The sequence below is a fragment of the Megascapheus bottae genome, chromosome 10 (assembly GCF_031878675.1).
Source record: "Megascapheus bottae isolate mThoBot1 chromosome 10, mThoBot2.hap1, whole genome shotgun sequence".
Lineage (NCBI taxonomy): Eukaryota > Metazoa > Chordata > Mammalia > Rodentia > Geomyidae > Megascapheus > Megascapheus bottae.
This window is the reverse complement of record NC_143518.1, coordinates 11,806,335-11,824,309: the sequence shown is the minus strand read 5'-3', so window position 1 is coordinate 11,824,309 and position 17,975 is coordinate 11,806,335. Positions and strand designations below refer to the sequence as shown.

Here is a 17,975-nt window from a genome sequence, read left to right as displayed (position 1 = left end):
TGAACAAATGCAATCACAGTATTCAATATACACTACATAGATAATGAGCTATGTAACTAGTAGGCAGGGAATGGAAGAGGAAGCAATGGGGGGAGGGAAGGAGATGGGAAAGCTAAGGAAGGGATGAAATGGTCCAAAAAAGAAATGTAGTCATTACCTGACCTATACAATCATAACTCCCTTATACAACACCTTAACAATAAAATTATATTGTATCATATTTTATTTTTTTCTAGTCCTGGGGCTTGAACTCAGGGTCTCGATGCTATGTTTAAGCTTTCTCAAGACTATCACTTCACCACTTCAGCCACAGCACTACTACTGCCTTTTTTCTGTGTATGTGGTACTGAGGAATTAAACCCTGGGCTTCATTCATGCTAGGCAAGCACCCTACCACTAGGCCACACTCCTGGCCCTTAAAATTATATTTTAAGAAAGGAAATGAAGCAATAGTTATTACTCTTGATAACTATTTTATAACTACTTATCATAACTACAGTATGGTAAACTTATACAGGTTCAGAAATCAAAGTGTGAAAGTGCTGCCCTCTGGTGGAGATTTTGAACTAGGCACCAAGTGGTCAAGGAGTTGTCTTGGGTCATAGGATTTGAAGGGTCTATTTCAGAGTTAGAAATGAATTCCCCAGCACTGAAGAACCAGCTAATCACTAGAAAAGGGGAAGTGAGGCTGTGGCCCAAGGGGTGAAGGGGTAGCCTTGAGTTATAGAGCTCAGGAACAATGACCAGTCCCAGGGGTAGGGCAGTAGCCTTGAGCTCAAGAGCTCAGGGACAGCGCCCAAGCCGACTTCAAGCCCCATGACTTAAAAAAAAAAAAAAAAAAGTCTTGTGAAAATAAATAAGTGCTCAGTGGTTGATTCCCTCAAGTTTTAATGCATTTCCCTCCTTTCCAGTAGAGACTACCCTAAACTGGGCTTCTAGTATTTGCAGGACCAAAAAACTGTCTAGTGGCAGTTGTGCAAAAGAAGTTTCAAGTCTGATGAGGGTGGTACAGATGATGAGCATGGGTCAATTGGGTCACGAGGGTTACATTTGTGCTATCTACTGCATTTTGTTTGTTCTAACATCTATAAACATTTCTGAGAACAGGTTAGTGCATGAAATGCCAATTAAACGGATTATTTCAATGGTACCTAAAATGCCTTTTATAACCATGTCTTCGATCTGTAGTATTTTCTTATAGTGCTGACAATCTATTTATTTGTGTTGGTAGTGTCGCCTGAACTCAGCCTGTCTCTTAAGCTTTTCCACGCAAGACTGATACTCTATCCCTTGAGCCATAGCTCCACTTCCAGCTTTTTGGTAGTTAGTTGGAGACAGTCTCATGCAACATCCTGCCCAGCCTGGTTTTGAAGTTGGATCTTCATTCAGCTTCCTGAGTAGTTTAGGATGACAGGCATGAGCCACCAGTGCCCTGCTCTAGCTTAACTTTTGGCTGAGTTTACTTTGCAAAATGCAGAGCTCCACTGTTTCCTTATAGCTATCAGTTAAAGATGACATGGCATTAATCCTGTGGCTTCCAAGTCCTGATTTTGCTATCTGCACTTGTGGCTTCATTCCCACGTGCTTCACTATCCTTGTGTCTCAGACAACTTGCAGGGAACAGAATCCAGAAATACAATTCCAATGATCAATATTTCCTCTGGCAGAACAGGAATATTTCCTTGGAGGACATCTGGTTGTCCCCCTCCTCTACCAACCTAACCTTGAGCCAAGCCCCACTTCCCATTTTCTCAAGGTTAATTGAAGAGTCTCAGGTCTTTTTGTGCCTGGGCTGGCTTTGAACCTTGATTTCAGCCTCCTCAGTAGCTAGGATCACAGGCTTGAGCCACTACGCCCAGCTCAACTACTCAACTTCTTATGCTTAAGAATAGGTTTCAGTAAATCACACTCGGGAATAAGATTCTCATCACCTGTAAAACTTTTTTTTTCTTTTTAAACGAAAACCCCCCATATGAGAGTGACCTAAAATCCTGTCTGTAATTTTATATGAAATTACTTAAACATTAAGGAAGTGTGATCATGAGAAATTTCTTAAAGATGGTTTTAGTATTCTGCTGAAATTTCTTCTTTTTTTTTTTTTTTTTTGCCAGTCCTGGGCTTGAGCTCAGGGTCTGAGCACTGTCCTTGGACTTTCTCAAGGCTACAGCTCTACCACTTGAGCCTCAGCACCACTTCCAGCTTTTTTCTATGTATGTGGTACCGAGGAATCGAACCCGGGTCTTCATGCATGCTAGGCAAGCACTCTACCACTAGGCCAAACTCCCGGCCCTCTGCTGAAATTTTAGTTGACTTTGATTTCCCTTAACTATCTGTTGGTTAGTGTCTGCCTCCTTCCCAGCAGTTACTCTTCAGAAGGGATTCCACTGTGGAAGAGAAACTTAATTTAGATGAGTTTCCATAGTCACAGGGACTGGCTGGTTTCTATCCTTTTGTGGGTCTCGACACTTACCTACCATTAATTACAGTCACTGAAGCCTCTTGCATTTCAGTCTGTTCTAGGCCTGGCCTGCTGTACAAAAACTAGTACTAGTCTCCACCCTCTGCTTTACCTGAACGGATGCAAGTAACATCTCATGGCCCTGTAATTGCTGGTTGACTTAACCTCACTCCATGTGTACCTCACCTGATAGCCTTCCTTCTGTTCTATTTATCTTTGAGCATTTATTATTAGATTTTTAAGTAATCTTTTAGGTGAAGAGATCTGCAGATAATACCTGATTCACATTCTTAAGTTGCTCTGTAGCAGTAAACATTCACAGGAGACTCAGATTGGAGCTTCTGTATTTCATATAACACTTAGGGCGCTTGTTTGAAATAAATGTTAAAAAATACTTAAAAAAAGATGGAAGGAGGCTGGGAGTTTGGCCTAGTGGTAGAGTGGTTGCCTAGCATGCACAAAGACCCGGGTTCAATTCCTCAGTACCACATACATAGAACTCTCAGGGATAACTACCCCTCCCATCCCAGCAATTTTATTTTTAATTTAACTATGAAGAAAAGCAGGAAAGTACCTGGACAAAACATAAAATAATGAAAGTCCAGAGAAATAGAAGGATTTTCTTAAGGATAAAAAGATTACAGAAATACGACTTTTCTTACATGAACATTACAGAACATCTTTACATTTTTGCCATCTCCAAGTAGATTTTTTCCCTCTTATGTTAAGATAACCAAAAATAGAAAACACCAGAACATTCTTCTATTTAGCTTCTTATGAAAATATAAAAAGCTGAGAAAAAGAAACAATTACATAAGTAATATACAACGTGTATTCTGTATACTTTAAAAATAAAATCAACCCAAGAATGAATCTTCTGGGCTGGTAAGTGCCCCATTTTCAAGCAGGGAATTCAAACAGATGATTTTTGTGTAGGCCCCAGTCACGCAGCGTCCACACTATTGGAATATAGCTCTTTGGACATGCACACGCTCGGATTTGTTAAATATATCCTCTTCTGTTTCTGGAGTGAGTTGGATGTTATCTTTGACTGGAGACAGGGGCTTCTTACAAGAAGGAAGTTTTTCAGAGTCTCTGTAAAATACAAAATTGTGTACTTTTAGAGCTCTGAATGTTAACAGGAGAAGACCTTGAAAAAAAAAAAAAAGAGGTATATGAAGAGGTAAAGTGAAACCCCTTAAGATATCACCTGTCTCAGTTCCTCATGGGTGCAATGCCATCTCCTGAGAGCTTCCACCTTTCAATGTAGTAGCTGGGTTACTATTCTCCCCCCCATATCTCGCTCTCTCTTTCTCTCTCTCCCTCACCATACATACACACACACTTGTGTAATAGCACACAGTCCAGGAGAGAAACTGAATTGTCTCCCTAGAGCCCTTCTCAAGTATGGATAAGCACAAACATAAACAGAGCATGGGTTCATAATATTTAGACTTTATTTGCCTCCTCATCTACTCTGCTGACATGGTACTGACAAGGGTAAAGCAATGACTATTGAGTAACCCAGTATGAATCATGATAGTTGGGGACATACTCAACAGGTAGAATACCTGGCTGGCAAAAAGCGACACTCCTATAAGTAGGAGCATCATGGTTTGAATCTGTTCCTTGTAAGTCTTGTGAAAACACATGACTTATCTAAAAAATAATTAAAGCAAAGAAAGGTTGGGGACATGGCTCAAGCGGTAGAGCATCTGCCTTACAAAAGCAAGGCCCTGAGGTCAAACTTCAATATGTCAATGTTATTATTATATACTAGCTGTGTACTTTCCTTGAGGTGAAAAGATTGTGAACTGATTATGGACTACCTTTTAACTTTTATCATCTCCAAGTGGATTTTTTCTGTTTATGTGGTACTGAGGAATTGAAATTAGGGCTTCATGCATGCCAGGCAAGCACTCTACCACTATGCCACATTCCTAGCTCTCTAATATTTAAGACAACCAAAAAAAAAAATGAAGACAACTAGCTTGAGCCAGGAGTCAATATGGGCAACGGTGAAACTCCTGTGAAGAAAATGAAACTTAAAACTTGGTCGTTCCAATGCAGGTTCTCTCTACAGAAACCAGAGCCTGCTATTGCAAATGACACGAGCATGGCTGCCAATGAGCACACCCAAGCTCCCGAGCAAAAACTGAATTTTGAGGAAACGTAAGTAGCTCTCCAATACTTAACAACTGACGATGATTCCCTTCTTGCACTACAAAAAATAATCTATGTTGTCTAGAATACAAGCATCATTATAACCTGGTATTTTTCCAAATGACTAATTTCATGTAACAGACTCTTCCATGAATAAAAGATGCATTAAAATACATCAGTGGGTTGTAATGCAACACAGACTGCACTTTTTTTTTTTTTGGCCCATAATAGGCTTAAAATCAGGGCCTGGGTGCTGTCCATGAGCCTCTTGGTGCCACTACTTGGCGCCATAGTGCCACTTCCAACTTTGACATGTAGAATTGTATTTCAAAATAACATGTAATTTAATAAGGCTAAAAAATCCAGGGTGGGAGTTTGGCCTCCTGGTAGAATACTTGCCTACCATGCACTAGTGGTAGAGTGCTTGCCTATCACATACACAGGAAAAGCCAGAAGTGCTGGCTTCAGTGGCTCAAGCCTGTAATCCTAGCTACTGAGGAGGCTGAGATCTGAAGATCAAGATTCAAAGTCAGTCCTGGCACAAAAGGACCTGAGACCATTATCTCTAATTAACACTAGACAATGGGGAAGTAGGGGTGTGGCTCAAGGGATAGGGCAGTGGCCTTGAGCTGAAGAACCCAGGAACGATGCCCAGAGCTGAAGAACCCAAGAATGATGCCCAGGCCCTGGGGTAGGATGGTAGTCTTGAGCTGAAGAGCTCAGGGACAGCACCCAGGCCCAGAGTTCAATCTCCAAACTGACAAAAAGAAAAGAAAAGAAAAAGTCAGAAATTGTGTTGTGGCTCAAGTGGTAGAGGTCAGGTCTATCTTTGAGAAAGCCCAAGGACAGAGCTTGGGCCCTGAATTCAAGCCCCAGGAATGGGAGAAAAAAGATTTGTAAATTGAAATCTAATATAAGAAAGTCCCATGGCTAAAAAAAAAAAAAATGAAGTACTGTAAAGTATCCATTTTTAAAAATAATAAGGACCGAAGGGGTAGAGTAGCTCATGTGGTAAAATGTCTGCCTCAAATGGCAAATCGGGTAAATTCATCATATTAAACTCACTGATTTCCCTCTGAACCCCTGAAGAAAACTTTTTTTCCCATTATAAGTCTGAGAAATAAGATGAAAGAGAGTTGAAACATTCTAGATCAAGAAAAGCAATTGCTTGACTCTAATATCTATGAAAGCACAGAGAACTGTAAGATAAGGGTTGGAATTAATTATGCAGAAGTGTATTCTAATCAGAATAAGAAAAAAGGCAACTCACTTTTTAAATCCAAAATTTTTCCATAGCTCACTGATTTTTATCTGCAGTCCTGGTTTGTTCTCAGAGTTATGATGGTTTCTTTTCTGGATGCTTGCTGGCTTCTTGCTCAGTCCACTGGCTCTGGCTGGAACTAGAGGCTTGATCTTGGTTGCAAGAGAGTCTGTAGAACTGGACTTATGTAGCCCAGGAACCTGAGGAATAAATGTCCATTTTTGTTGTGTTGTTTTTACAGTCCTGCTACATAAAGGCAGGCTGGTCTAAGAACTCATGATCTATATGCCTGAGCCTGCTGACTGGTGGGATTACAGGTCACCATCTGACCCTAAATTCCCATTTTAATATTACCTTTAATTAATTTCAAAACATTCTCTATACAATATGCCCCAAAGTGCCCCATAAGCAATACATAAAAATATATTTATGTCAAGCTGGGCCCCGGTGGCTCATGCCTGTAATCCTAGCTAGTTAGGAAGCTGAGATCTGAGGACAGCAGTTCAAAGCCAGCCAGGGCACAAAAGTCCATGAGACTCTTATCTCCAATTAACTATCAGAAAACCTGATGTGGCGCTGTGGCTCAAGTGGTAGAAACTTAGCCTTGAGCTCAAGAGCTCAGGGACAGCGCCCAGTTGTAGACTTCTAGCCCCACGACTGAGAAAAAAAACAAAAACAAAAACAAAACAAAACACTTATGCTTATCAAAATATGATCACAATAATTCTAACAGTGAACATGCCACAAAGTTTAGGAGTGAAAGAAAGGTGAGCCTCAAATAACTATTGTTATCAGTTCCTATACCTACATTAAGGCATTTCTACAGAAACCTGCAGCAAAACACGTTTTCCTTCATTTTACGTAATGGTACACTTGGAGATTTTTTTTTCCATTGCAATGTCCAATTGAATTTTATTTTGAATCAACTGTTTTTTCTACCACTGTGTATGTGTGGCACAATTAACTTCAACCACCACTGGCATTTTCCCACTCAAGGGTTCAATTCTGTCATGTGAAATCTATGGAGACAATGAGCTTTGTTGCTGCTTCTTATTACAGTGAGAAAGATATACAAAACAACTTTCCCAAATGGCAGAATATATAAAAAATGAAAAAGTTGAAACTAACAAACAAAAACCTGGCTGATCATAGGCGTACAGTTCTTTTTTGGGAAACAGTCCTGGGCCTGTTCACTAAACCTGAGCTTTCTTGTTCTTTTTATCCAATTAAAAGATGGGCTAAAGACTTAGAGACTTCTCTGAAGAGGAAATAAGAATGGCCTATAGACCCATAAAGAAATGCTTGACATCTCTGGCCATAAAAGAAATGCAAATCAAAACAACTTTTGAGATTCCACTTTACTCCAGTTAGAATGGCCATTAACAAGATGTTGTTCACTGCAGCATTATTTACCACAGCTAAGATATGGACCCAACTCAGATGCCCCTCAGTAGATGACTGGATCAACAAGATGTGGTACGTATACACAATGGAATTCTATGCTGCTGTCAGTAAGAATGACATTGCCCCATTTGTAAGGAATGGAAAGACTTGGAAAAAATATTAAGTAAGCCAGACCCAAAGGAACATAGATTCCATGGTTTCCCTCATTTGTAATAATTAGTACACATCTAGGACTCTCTTAGCAGAGGATCACAATAGTTCAAAATCTACATACATATGGCCATGTAAGAGGAGACTAAATGAAATGAACTCTAGGATATGGAAACAAGAGGTTTATCTTTGTGATTATTGTTCTTAATTTACTATGTTATCTCTTCTCTTTTTTTCTCCTGATAGTTAATCTCGTATGGTTACTGTATTTGACTTGGTTACCTGGTATATTGTATATGTGTTTATTAAATAGGGAAGGGAAGGGGGAGAAAACAAATGACTGGGAGGGAGTGGGGGTAGAGAAAGGTGGACAAAAACATCAGAGGGGATATCAGAGGGGATACCAATGTGCAAGAAATAACCCCTCTACACATTACCCCAACAATAAAAAAATTAAAAAAATTCTGAATACAGGCAGGCTATTTTTTAATTTTTCTCATATTTCTCCATTTGAAAGTAAGAAATAAGTAACTTTTACCTTCTTCCTTTGAAATGTGTCTTTCTTTGAAAAATTAGCTAAACGTTGCTTGAAGTTCTGGTTACCTTGATTATCAAGTGACTGAATGCTATATTCAGATTCCTAGATTTCCAGAACAAACAAATATAAAATTTTATTATGGGTTCTTAAACAATATTTAATAAAATGGAAAATAAATGAAGTGAGAATATCAGTATAAATAAAATACAATTGTTACAGACAAGGGATAGAAGTAATTAAAAGGATGTGAATGCAATACAGAAAAGGACATTCTCATACATTACTAAGCACAAAGCACTGAACCAGGGCAGTCCACACCTCCCCTAACTGTGCAATACGGTCTACATTAATGAGAAAAAGACATCTTCTCTCAAGCATTATGTCAAATGAACGTATACCTTTAAGGATAGCCTGGCTCTTCATCATGCATGCCTTTCCTACAAATGGAAGGTTCTCTCAACAGATCAATGAATGAAAGCACTTTGGCATCTTTCAAAGAAGAGCATTTTTTTTTTGGTTAATTAAGTAATTAAGGATTTACCCTGGGATTCTGTTTTAATACTTAACAACTCAATATGAATAAGAATTTACTAACTTGTACAGACACTAATAGTGTCTTGTTAACAGCTAACACTAGTGGTTTATGCTAGGAAAAATTTTACTGTTTTGTTTGAGATGAGGTCTAGCTTGGCTTCCAATCTGTGAATTTGTGAACATTCTATTTCATACTATCCAAGTGCTAGGACTGCAGGCATACACCAAGACAGTTATGCTAAACTATTTCTTACAATAAGGGCTATGAGTAAGAATCTAAGATTACTTTTACCTCCCACTAGAATCTAAGGTTAGTGCCTTTCATAGTGAACTACCAGCAGAAAGCTCCACTACTGAAGCATTTTCTTCAGAAGTATTTGATGAAAAATAGCTTTCAAAATAAAGCCTTAAAAAACACAGTAAAACAAAACAAAGAACAAAATGTCAGTGGAATTGTGGCTCTTAAAAATATTCTAAGACTTAAGCCGGGCATGGTGGCTCACGCCTATAATCCTAACTACTCAGGAGATTGAGATCTGAGGATCAAGGTTCAAAGCCAGCCCAGGCACAAATGAACCTGACACTCTTACCAACAACCAACCTCTAGAAAATGGGAAATGGGGCTTGGCTCAAGGATAGGGCGGTAGCCTTGAGCTGAAGAGCTCAGGGACAGTACCAGGCCGAGTTCAAGCCCCTTGACCCATTAAAAAAAAAAAAATTCTAAGACTCAGAGATCATAACCATTATACCTATTTTATATTAATAATAAGAGTTGATTCAATTCTTTAAGACTAGTAACTATCCTAAGAGTAATTTGCTGGGATGGGAAGCAATTCAATACAAGTTTCCTTCTTCCTTTCCTTTCCTTTTTTTTTTTTCTGGCCAGTCCTGGGGCTTTCTCAAGGCTCTACCACTCGATCCACAGGACCACTTCCGGCTTTTCTATGTATGTGGTACCAAGGAAATCAAACCTGGCTCTTCATGCATGCCAGGCAAACACTCTACCACTAGGCCAAACTCCCAGCACCAATAAATGTTTCTATAGCAGAGTAGGATGAGGATTATTCAGCTCAGAAGACAAAATGTCTATTGTTCTTTCTATACATAAAAAACAAATAACAAATTAAAGAATGAATTTAAGATAACTCTTCAAAGGAAGTACAGAATTAAGTTTTTATGTCCAAATGTGGAAGGCATGATAGATTTGAAAAACTTTAAGGAATGAAACGTGAACTTTCTATCCAGTGCAATTTAAAATGAAAAGTTGTAGGTAAATCATTTTTCAATTATCTGATTAACATGTTATTTTCTTTTCTATATGGAATTCAAATAAGGGTTTTATGATGTGACTTACCTCTGAGTCAGAGTCCTTACTAGAAGGCTGAGAAAGTTTGGATGCATTTAAACTGTGTGGAGATGGCACTGTGCTTTCCTGGGGCTGTAAAGACCAGCCTGCTTCCTGTAAAGGCTGAGACTCATCATCTGACTCATCACTCTTCGGCTGAGATAGAGCAGACGTGGCACTGTTCTCAGGCACACATGGAGGGGAATCACTCTTCCTTTGAAACTGCTGCAATGCTGTGCCTGCAGAGGCACTTGAAGTTCTTGAAAAATCTCCAAGACTTCCAGACCAACTAAAACAACTTCTTAGTGTCCCCAGAGAAGATGGTGAAATAGTCCTTATGGATTTGCTGGTTTGGGGAGACTGAGACTCTTCATCAGCAAACACAGGTGCATCATCAGAAATCTGGTCACTTGTGTCAACCAACTTCTGGTCTTCTAGATCTGCACAGTCTGAATCACCAAGATTAGCAGTGTTATCAGTGACAGCAGCTCCAATAAGAGACTGAGTGTTGACTATCTTTGATGCAAAGTCAGCAGGATCCATAGAATTGCAGAAAAACCTAACAAGAAATGGGAAGAAAGGATAATTATAAGTATATCCAAGTTTAAAAGGACTTCACAATGGTTCAAAATGGAATGACAGTCCAAATCTTTTACAAAACTGTCCCAGAAAATGAATTTTATAAAGGTGATATAGATGATACAATGTTTGAATCTGTTTTGTGCTGGTACTGGGTCTTGAGCTCAGAGTCTGGGTGCTGTCTATTAGCTATGTCACTGAACATGTTCTACCTTCTAAGCCACAATTCTACTCATATCTTTTTGCTGGTGACTTGGAGACAAGAACTGAGCCTGTATTACCACCTACACAGTAAGAGTATTCATGGTATTTATTGTTCATCATTCAGTCTTAGGTAACTTATACAATAACTCATTTAACTCTCTAATTGAAGTTGCTGGGCATCAATGGCTAACGAGAGGAAGCTGAGATCAGAGGATCAAGGATCAAAGCCAACCTAGCAGTAAACACCATGAAACTCTTAAATTAACCACCGAAAAAGCTTGAAGTGGAGGGACGGCTCAAGTGGTAGAGTACTACTAGCCTTGAGCAAAAAGCTAGGAGACAGCAATGTAATACCAGCCCCAATAATCTCTGAAGTAGTCACAACTGTTAGCTATAGTCTCCTCTTTTGGTTTCTTTTGGGGGGGGAGGGGGGAAGTACTAGAGTTTGAACTCTGCATTTATGAGACTGTACCACTGAAATCATGCTCACAGTGAAGTTGAAAGTACATTTAGTACACTTAGCCTACTGAACAGAATCAGTTGTTTCTCCTTATGATTGTGTGGCTGAAAGAACACCAAAATTAAGAACTCCATGTACCACAGTTACTGAGTACATCATCACTTTCACCCATGACAAAATACAAAAAAGCTCAGTCAAACCAACATGTCAGAAATTGTCTGTTCATGATAGATCCTATCACCAACACCACCCTAGAGTCAATGTTAATTCAGGAGAAAATATTAATAAAGTATATAATATAACATAAAGAACACGGATGATATAAAACTATACCTGCTTCTAGTCCCTGGAACTATAACTGCACCACTTTCTTCATTTTTTCTTTGTAAAAACGTCGCAAATTTGTTCTTTGTCTTAAGTGGTGTGCTCAAGCTTTTTGTTAGTGTAGTTCCATCTCCCAGGTCAGGAACAAGCATTTCAGAAGAGTTCAATAATTTATTATTTCCACAATTAATTTTCTTTATCTTCTTTACAAATGAAAGAGAATACTGATTCAACAGATCATCTTCTGACAGCTCTTCTAAATAAAAGCAAAATCACCTGTAAATCTTTATTTCACTTGCAGTTAGATATTAGGCTTTAATGTCACAGTCCCTATTTGGCTGGGATTAAGGGCAGTTTTATGTTTTTCTGTAGTGCTAAGGATGAAATCTACAGCATGTTAGACAGCTGCTTTACTCCATCAGCAACACCCCAAGTCATACTTTAGAAAGCAAACAATGAAGATTCAAAAGCAAGTCCCTTAGTGACATTCTATAATTATACACATTAGTTAACATTTAGTCAAACATCTGTATGATTTTACATAAAACTACCTCAACTAAACATTTCAGGATATAATCGTTTGGTTATATATTTATTTGAAATATTAATTTTAGATGCAAATTTTGAGGGGCAACTTACATTATAAACATGATGGATTTTTTTAAAAAGGGATCCATAAAACCAGCTGCTATTGTATTCATTTCATTTATGTGATAGTTTCGGGGTATACGTTTAATTTGATTAATATTCTTATTACCTAGCTGTGAAAAATAGGAAGACTGCTGTGTTAAATGCATTTTGTAATTTTAGAATAAAGTATATTGTTGGATAGTACAAAAACTTAAAGCCTGAGAAAGGCAAGGACACAGGGGTATGAAGATGCTTTAAATTAGTTCAACTAATTCTCAGAGCCTGAAAAGCCTCCATTAGAGTGATAAGGCACAACCTTTAAGAAGTTGGTAAGACAAGCTGGAGTGACAAAAAAGTAATCAACTTTTAAAAGATCCTTCCAGCCCTCCCTCCCTTCTTCCCTTTCTTCTCTCTATCCTGTCTTTAACTCAGGGCCTTGTACTTGCTAGGCAGGCACTGAGTAACTTTAGCTATGTCCCCAGCACCAAAAACCTAGGTCACTAAAAAGTAATAAATAGATAAACATTTTGCCCTGGCAAAAGTTTAAGTTATTTATTATGCAGGGGGTTCAGAGTCCTTCAGAAAAAACAAAACAAAAAAAAAAAAAAAACAACCCCAAGACAAAATCCCAAAATCCCCTCTCAAATCCCAAACCAGCAAATATTCTAGGATCCCCAGTGAGGCTTGTCTAAGAAGCAGCCACACCACCAGATAAACCTCACCTTGTTATGGTAAGGTTGTTAGTACAGCTCTCAAGAGAAATTCTTTACGTTGGGCATATTTTGAATTCAGTAAAGACCACGGTTATCTCCATCACCCTAGTAGATTTATATAGCATAAAGCTGTACTGAGTGCATGTTGGCTACCTGGATCTGTAGCAAGATGGACAGTCTAACACACTACTACTGAGTGTTAGCCTGAAAAGAATTCAACTCTAGATTCCTAAGCCTTTTCTAATCAGTTAAACATTGTACAAGCAAACATGATGCAACCAAAATGTTTAGATACCAGAAGACACAGTTTTTTTTTGGTGGGTCATGGGGCTTGAACTTGGCCTGGGTGCTGTCCCTAAGCTCTTCGGCACATGGCTACCACCCTACCCTTGAGCCAAGCCCCACTTCCCATTTTCTAGACGTTAATTGGAGATACGAGTCTAAAGTCCTTTTGTGCCCGGGCTGGCTTTGAACCTTGATCCTCAGATCTCAGGCTCCTAAGTAGCTAGGAATATAGGTGTGAGCCATCGGGAGAAAGCAGACATATTTTTCTAACTTTCAAATGACCCATATATTAAAAGAGAACACAAATATTTGAAAAAATAAACGGGCTAGTCAAAAGACTAAAAGAAAGATTACCACAATAGGGTGACAAACCACCACACTAAGTATAAAATATAACCATGTCTACCTTAATATCAAACTGAAAAATTCAATTACAAACTGAGAATACTGCATAAGGATAATAGAAACCATAAAAATAATAAATGTCATTTATAGGGGTAAAACTGTGTCTGGAGGATGGACAAAAGAACATTACAACTGGGAAAATTTTACTACATATGATAGCAAACAAAATTAACACCACTCACTGTAAGCTATACAATTACTAAAAAGGGGTATTAATCCAAAGCACAGCCTCAATAAAGCATATCATTGAGCTTGGAAGAGAAATTTAGGAGGGTCACAATAGCTATTTCTAAATATCTGAGATATCCAAAAAAGAGACTGAAACTATATAAATATGTTGAGGCTTTACATGTGTGTGCACATGGGTAAGCATGCATGTCCATTGCTAAATGGTAGTTATAAGAAAGACAATTTAGTTTGACATAAAGAACTTTTTTTTTGACAGTCCTGGGGCTTGAACTCAGGGCCTGAGCACTGTCCTTAGATGCTTGTTGCTCAAAGCTAGTGCTCTACCAATTGAACCACAGCACCACTTCTAGCATTTTTTGAGTATGTGGTACCGAGGAATTGAACTCAGGGCTTTGTACATGCTAGGTGAGCATTCAACTACTAGGCTATGCTCCCGGCCCATAAATAACAATGATAATGAGCCTGTAACATAACAGGGTATCTTAATGGAGGAAGGAAATGAAGGCACTAGAAGGTTATCAGGTATACCAAGTATTTTTTGTTAACAAAACATTTTGGGCAAATAAGTGAAATCTAAGCTCAGTTTAAAAAAATGTAAGAATTATTGAGAAAGATGAGGTAGGACAATAAAAAGGATGACATTGATCACAATAAACTAAACTCATAATCCAACATGTGGAATCAATACAACTACTTAGAATTAAAAGAAAATAAAGACGTACTAAAATTTTGCAAAGGACTTTGATTTGCTTTTGTTGTTAGTGTCATTTAACATAGACTGCCAAGGAAAAGAAATGAGAGAATTAGAGACAATAATCTATGGTCAAAGTCCTACTTGTTGGGAATAAGAATGTGGCTTAGAGGTAGAGTGTCTGCCTAACATGCAAAGCCTTGGGTTTGAATCCTCAGCACCACATAAATAGAAAAAGCTGGAAGTGGCACTGTGTGACTCAACGGTAGAGTGCTAGCTTTGAGCAAAAAGCTCAGGGACAGTACTTAAATACTGAGTTTAAGCACTAGTGCTCCAGTGTTAGTTAGCATTCTGTCCAAGATTTTACTGGAAGTTCTAGTGAAGAAAATGAAATAAAAGATCTCAACTGGAAAAGGAGACTTATTCACAGGTGACACAATCAACTATCAGAAAAATGGCAAAGAATATTAAGAGATACCAGAACAAACGTATGATTTTCAGCAAGGTAGAGCAAGATATATGATTTATACATAAAATTCAGGGACTCGGAGTTTGGCCCAGTGGTAGATTGTTTGCTTAGCATGCACGAAGACCCGGGTTCAATTCCTCGGTACCACATACATAGAAAAAAAGCTGGAAATGGGTGCTGTGGCTCTAGTGGTAGAGCTTTAGCCTTGAGAAAGTGCAAGGACAGTGCTTAGGCCCAGAGTTCAAGGCGCAGGACTGGCAAAAAAAAAAAAAATCAACTCAGTTTCAGTATACTACAGATAAAAATTTGGAAATCACAATAAAAATGAAAACACTTTACAAAAGCATTAATAATAGGAAACTTAAGAATATGTTTCAATGCCCATGTGCATCTGACCACACAAAACAATATTTATTGGCCGGGAATTTGGCCTAGTGGTAGAGTGCTTGCCTAGCATGCACAAAGACCCAGGTTTGATTCCTTGGTATGACATACATAGAAAAAAGTCAGAAGTAGTGCTGAGGCTCAAGGCTCAAGTGGTAGAGCTCTAGCCTTGAGAAAGTTCAAGGACAGTGCTCAGGCCCTGAGCTAAAGCCCAGGACTGACAAAAAAAAAAAATTAAAAAATAGTATTTATTGAAATGAATTATAGGAAATGCAGATTATTTTTTCTTTTTTGCCATTTTTCTTTTCCTTTGTTCATTTATACGTCTTTGGGAATGTAAGGGGAAGCACAGAAATGGAGGGACAAAGGGTGAACAAATACAGCAAGGGTACTCACTAGCCACTATGTTAAAAATGGACAACTTGTGGGTGAGAATGAGAGAGAAAAACTAGAAGTGAGCAAGGGTTTCAAGGATTATAAAGCTATAGTTATCAAGAGTGTGTTTGATGTAAAGAACAAAGAGAGAATAACAGAATTATAGAATTAAAAGAGATCCACATTTATAGGGTCATCTGAGTTTCCATAACTATGCAATCAAATGTTTTAACAAATGGTACTGGAACAAATGCACAGCCAAGTACGAGGGAAGAGGCCTTGATCCCTTCCTTTACCTCATATACATATAAACTAAACTCAATATCAGGGTGAGGAGAGTAAGGGTAAATACAGTTGGTGAGTATTATCGGGATATGTTTTATGCACATACAGAAAGGTCACAAGGAAATGTTCCTCCTACAAATTACATATAGTAATACAAAATTAATTATTATTATATTTGCCAGTTCTAGGGCTTGAGCTCAGAACCTGAGCACTGTCTTTGAGCTTTCTTAAAGTAAGTGCTCTACCACTTGAGCCATATCACCACTTCTGGCTTTTTCTATGTATGTGGTACTGAGGAATCAAACCAGGTCTTTGTGCATGCTAGGCACGCACTTTACTAATAGGCCAAACTCCTGGCCACAAAACAAAAATTATTTTAAAATATCAGTGCAAAAGCCGGGTACCAGTGGCTTGCATCTATAATCCTAGCTACCCAGGAGACTGAGATCTAAAGATTGTGGTTTGAAGCCAGTCTGCGCAGACATGTCCCCATGAGACTCTTATCTCCAATTAACCATTAAAAACCCCAAAGTGGAGCTGTTGTTCAAAGTAATTAAGTGCTAGTCTCAAGAGTTAAGGGATACTACCTAGGCAGTTAGAGTAAGACCCACAATGGACAAAAAACTACAAAATGGATATTGAGCACAGTGTTATACTCTATAATCATAGCTACTCAGTAGGAAGAAGCAGGAAACCATGTTTGAGGCCAGCCTCACCTACAGAGATCCTATCTCAAAAAACAAAACAGCTGGAGGCATAGCTCAAGTGGTAGTATACATGCCTTCAAGTACAAAAAAGAGCTAGAATTTCCAGTGGAATATCTCAGTGACCTTGGGCTTGTCAATGATTTAAATATGACCAATAATGCAGTACCTACCACTTCTCAGTCTTTTCACCACAGGTGACTTCCTCGGAAGATTTAGCCCTTTGGTACTAATCGTCTGTTTAATGCCCAAGGTACTCGGCTTTTCCTTCAACCGTGTCGCATCTGAAGCATTACTCAGCTCAAATCTAGGGCAATAATTCCTATGCCAAATACTATTTCCAGCAGGTAACTTCGGACATGCTTTCTCATTCCAACTATTACTTCTGCAAGGGGCAGCCTAAAAAAGTACAAAGAAAAAGGTTACTTGAAGAAGAATTAACTAAAGTTGCAAACATATTTAAATTACTCTAAAAAATTCTTAGAAGTATCTCAATTTTCCACTTTCCTAAACCTATAGTTTCCTGTGAGGCATGTCATATGTTCCTAGGTTTGTTCTTCACATAATTTAAGTCAAGCCACCAGTTGGGTTCTGGGTTCCTTCTTTCTTCTTTTCCTCTCCCCCCGCCTTTTTGCCAGTCCTGTACATGAACAGGACTTGCGTGCTGTCCCCGAGCTCCTGAGCACTTTTGCCCAAGGCTAGCCTTCTACCACTGGAGGCCCAGTTGCATTTCAGCTTTTTTTGGTAGTTAAGTTTGGAGATGAGTCTGGTGGACTCTCCTGCCACAGCTGTCTTTAGACAGTCATTCTCAAATCTCAGCCTCCTTAGTAGCTAGGATTATAAGCGTGAGCCACTGGCATTCAGCTTCTTGGTTCTTGTCTAATAAATAAAATATTTTTTCTAGGAGGAACATTGAAGGAAACAAAATTTCAACAGAACTGTGGCCAGGAAAATATTCTAAACTCTGAGCATTTCTGAGCAGGCTGATTTCAATTGACAGTAATAACGATGACTTTCAATGCTCAATTGGCTATACATTTATCAGTGGGCATCTTCTTCAGGCTTAACTACTGTTTGTCTCAAGGAGCTTTGGTTCCTTTATGAACTTATGACATTCTCTGCCAAACTACAACGAGCATTTAAAAATTTCTCTTAGTATATTAGCCTCTTATGCACTTCTTGTTTTCTTCAGCCTGGAATTACTCATGCTTGAAACTCCTACTAATCCTTGCAAACTAAGGACACACATTGTTTTCTCTTTGAATGAGTGATGGAGAACTTGACTTAGAATCCAGCTCCTCTATTTATGAAATGTATGACCAGAGTAAGCTACCTAACCTTCCGTTTCACACGGAGAATAAAAAAATGAAACAAAGTGGGATAGTTAAACGACTTAAAAACTTAAAAATCAAAGAAATGTAAAGA

General features: G+C 38.6%; 1 protein-coding gene across 3 annotated transcripts in view; it reads right to left on the bottom strand.

The window, feature by feature from the left end:
• Positions 1-2,089: 2,089 nt before the first annotated feature.
• Exo1 (exonuclease 1) overlaps positions 2,090-17,975 on the bottom strand; it is a 28,364-nt gene continuing 12,478 nt past the window's right edge. For all 3 annotated transcript variants that reach the window (XM_090340199.1, XM_090340200.1, XM_090340198.1), the window contains exons 9-14: positions 16,724-16,949; positions 11,430-11,676; positions 9,863-10,412; positions 7,975-8,076; positions 5,892-6,082; positions 2,090-3,553 (exon numbers count right to left, since the gene is read on the bottom strand). In XM_090340199.1, the coding sequence (XP_090196325.1) occupies positions 3,418-3,553; positions 5,892-6,082; positions 7,975-8,076; positions 9,863-10,412; positions 11,430-11,676; positions 16,724-16,949 (1,452 nt within the window). In that variant the 3' untranslated portion in view covers positions 2,090-3,417. The remainder of the gene's footprint in view (positions 3,554-5,891; positions 6,083-7,974; positions 8,077-9,862; positions 10,413-11,429; positions 11,677-16,723; positions 16,950-17,975) is intronic.